Raw genomic sequence first — 2,238 nt, 5'->3', positions numbered from 1 at the left:
CCTAGAGATACTCCCAAATGTATTCCCCCTCACAAGACAAGGTCACTTTGGTCTTTTTACTCTGACAAAATCGTGAAAAGACCAAAATGGTCTTGTCATTGTGAGGGGGAGTACACTTGGGGAGTATCCCTAGGGAGTCCCCAATTCATTTTCCTATTGACTTGGATCTCCTTGATTCAATTGACATGACATCGTTGTGACAATAGGTGTCTCAACCATTATTGATTTTCTTTTTGTATTCACACATAGTTACATATCCATGCTCAAACAAGGATTGGGTTTCTTCGTAAATAATATTTCCCAAGTTTCCACAACGTGATTTGCTAAACTCGAGCTAGTATCTAGTTAGAGAACAAGATTGATGAGCTTCTTAATTTAATCAACTCACACCATGAACCCAATTCAAACTCTATACTAAGTGTTGTGGAACTGTCGTACTAGTTCAATACGTGTTGTGGAAACTTGAGTTTTATCTGAGCATTGATACAAAAGTAAAGTGGTTAAATTTGAGTTTTATCTGTTCGTAATTAACTAGTATACTATAAGTTCTTGTATGCTCAACAATTCTAGTAAAATCAGATCTTAAAACAACTATATTCTTAGTTTAGACTTATTCTTTTAGCGGAAAACACATAAATTTGATAGAAAATTTTTAAGATTTAATTCCATTAAAAAAAAATAAAAGCATGCAAAATAACTAAAATCACTCATATATTACGTCTGAATTGAATTCGGCTAATAAAAAACAAACACAATCTAAGTTCTATAATACAACATAGTTGATTGAGAGATAGAGAGAAGTAGATAGAGAGAGAATTATGGAACTGGATAAGATTTTCTTCTACACATGCATTTGTAAGCCATGGGACAAGTCTCAGCCTCCTCAAGTGATGCACATACAAAGCTAACCATCACTAGCTTACATGGTCTACATGAACCACAAGCATGTGAACAATCTGGTAACCTAGATCCTGCAACTTGTACTGTATCTGGTCTTGATGATCCACTTTTACTTAATCCCTTTATCACCCTTTTCATCTCTGCTCTGTCTTCAATTAGTAGTTTTGTAAGTTGTTCACGACCACCATGATCAGCTGTGATTAACATTTTAAATGATATAAACTTAAATCATAATCAATATAGTTCGAAAGAACGGAAGGTAAATGAAAAAAGTAGCATTTTTTTTCTCATTTTGTCTGAATCTGAATTGTTTGACTTAACTACTTCACATAATGGACTTTTTATATAAGGTCTATTTTATGTCTTACTCATATTGATCCAAAATCAATTTGATGAGTCAGTCATTCAGGCGACTCATGTACATGAGTCAGACCTTATGAATATTTAACGAATTAAAAATTTGAGTCAGATTTTAGATCTGAATTTAAAAGTAGAAACACTAAACAAATATGGCTATGCAAATATAATTATTTTGGAAAGACATACGTGATCGAGGACGACCGATGCGCCTAGAAGCCGACGTGATAGATGATGCAAGGAGGAGAATGGTGAAGAACACCAAAACTAACAGAGGAACCTTCTTCATTGTCTAAAGAGAGAGAGAGGGAGAAAGAGAATGAAAGTAGGGTAATTGAAAAGTAGAAGTTAGTGAAGATTATGGGTTTTGGAGAAGAGATTTGATGAGGAAGAAGAGAAAGAGATATGTGAATATTTAAAGAAACCTAAAAGGTAGAAAGAGAAGGGGTGAAACTTTGGTATTGAAGCAAATCACAGGCAGAGTAAGGTAGTAGATGAGAAAGTTCACATGATTGGAAAGAAAGAAAGAAAGAAGAGTAGGGTTTCATTCACAGGGGTGATTAAGATTTCTAGAGAGAGAAAATTGTTACTAAAATTTGGTGACATTAGTAGTTAAAAAGACATGCTTTTGGACCTTCCTAAGAAGGTGAAAATTGGTGGGGAGTCATGAGGAATTTGAAAACTACACTTCTACGTGAATTTCTGACTAAATTTCACTCATGTCATAAATTACTACCTCAAAAATCTAATGTGACTTTCATAAATTCTAGATGATGTCATAAATTACTACCTCAAAAGCTAATGTGACTTCATAATTTCTAAATGATGTCATAAATTACCAACTCAAAAATCCTAATGTCACCGTAAATTCTCTCCGGCTCTCCCGGAAGGTCTGTATCCCCACCAAAAATATGTCACACGTCCAACCTCTTAATTACCTCAGAGTCCACCAGTTTTTGGTGCATGGTTCGACATCCCTCT

At 34.5% G+C, this 2,238-nt stretch overlaps 1 protein-coding gene across 1 annotated transcript; it reads right to left on the bottom strand.

Moving 5' to 3' along the window:
• Positions 1-808: 808 nt before the first annotated feature.
• Positions 809-1,107, bottom strand: LOC147560191 (protein EPIDERMAL PATTERNING FACTOR 1-like). Its single transcript, XM_086659248.1, has one exon. It carries the CDS (start codon positions 1,105-1,107, stop codon positions 817-819), a length of 291 nt encoding a protein of 96 aa, XP_086515374.1. The 3' UTR covers positions 809-816.
• Positions 1,108-2,238: the final 1,131 nt, after the last annotated feature.

This window comes from Eschscholzia californica, unplaced genomic scaffold, assembly GCF_041429995.1.
Source record: "Eschscholzia californica isolate CP2 unplaced genomic scaffold, dmEscCali1.0.p SCAF_2, whole genome shotgun sequence".
In the NCBI taxonomy this organism is placed as follows: Eukaryota; Viridiplantae; Streptophyta; class Magnoliopsida; order Ranunculales; family Papaveraceae; genus Eschscholzia; species Eschscholzia californica.
The sequence above is the reverse complement of the archived record's forward strand: the minus strand, read 5'-3'. Positions and strand labels throughout refer to the sequence as shown.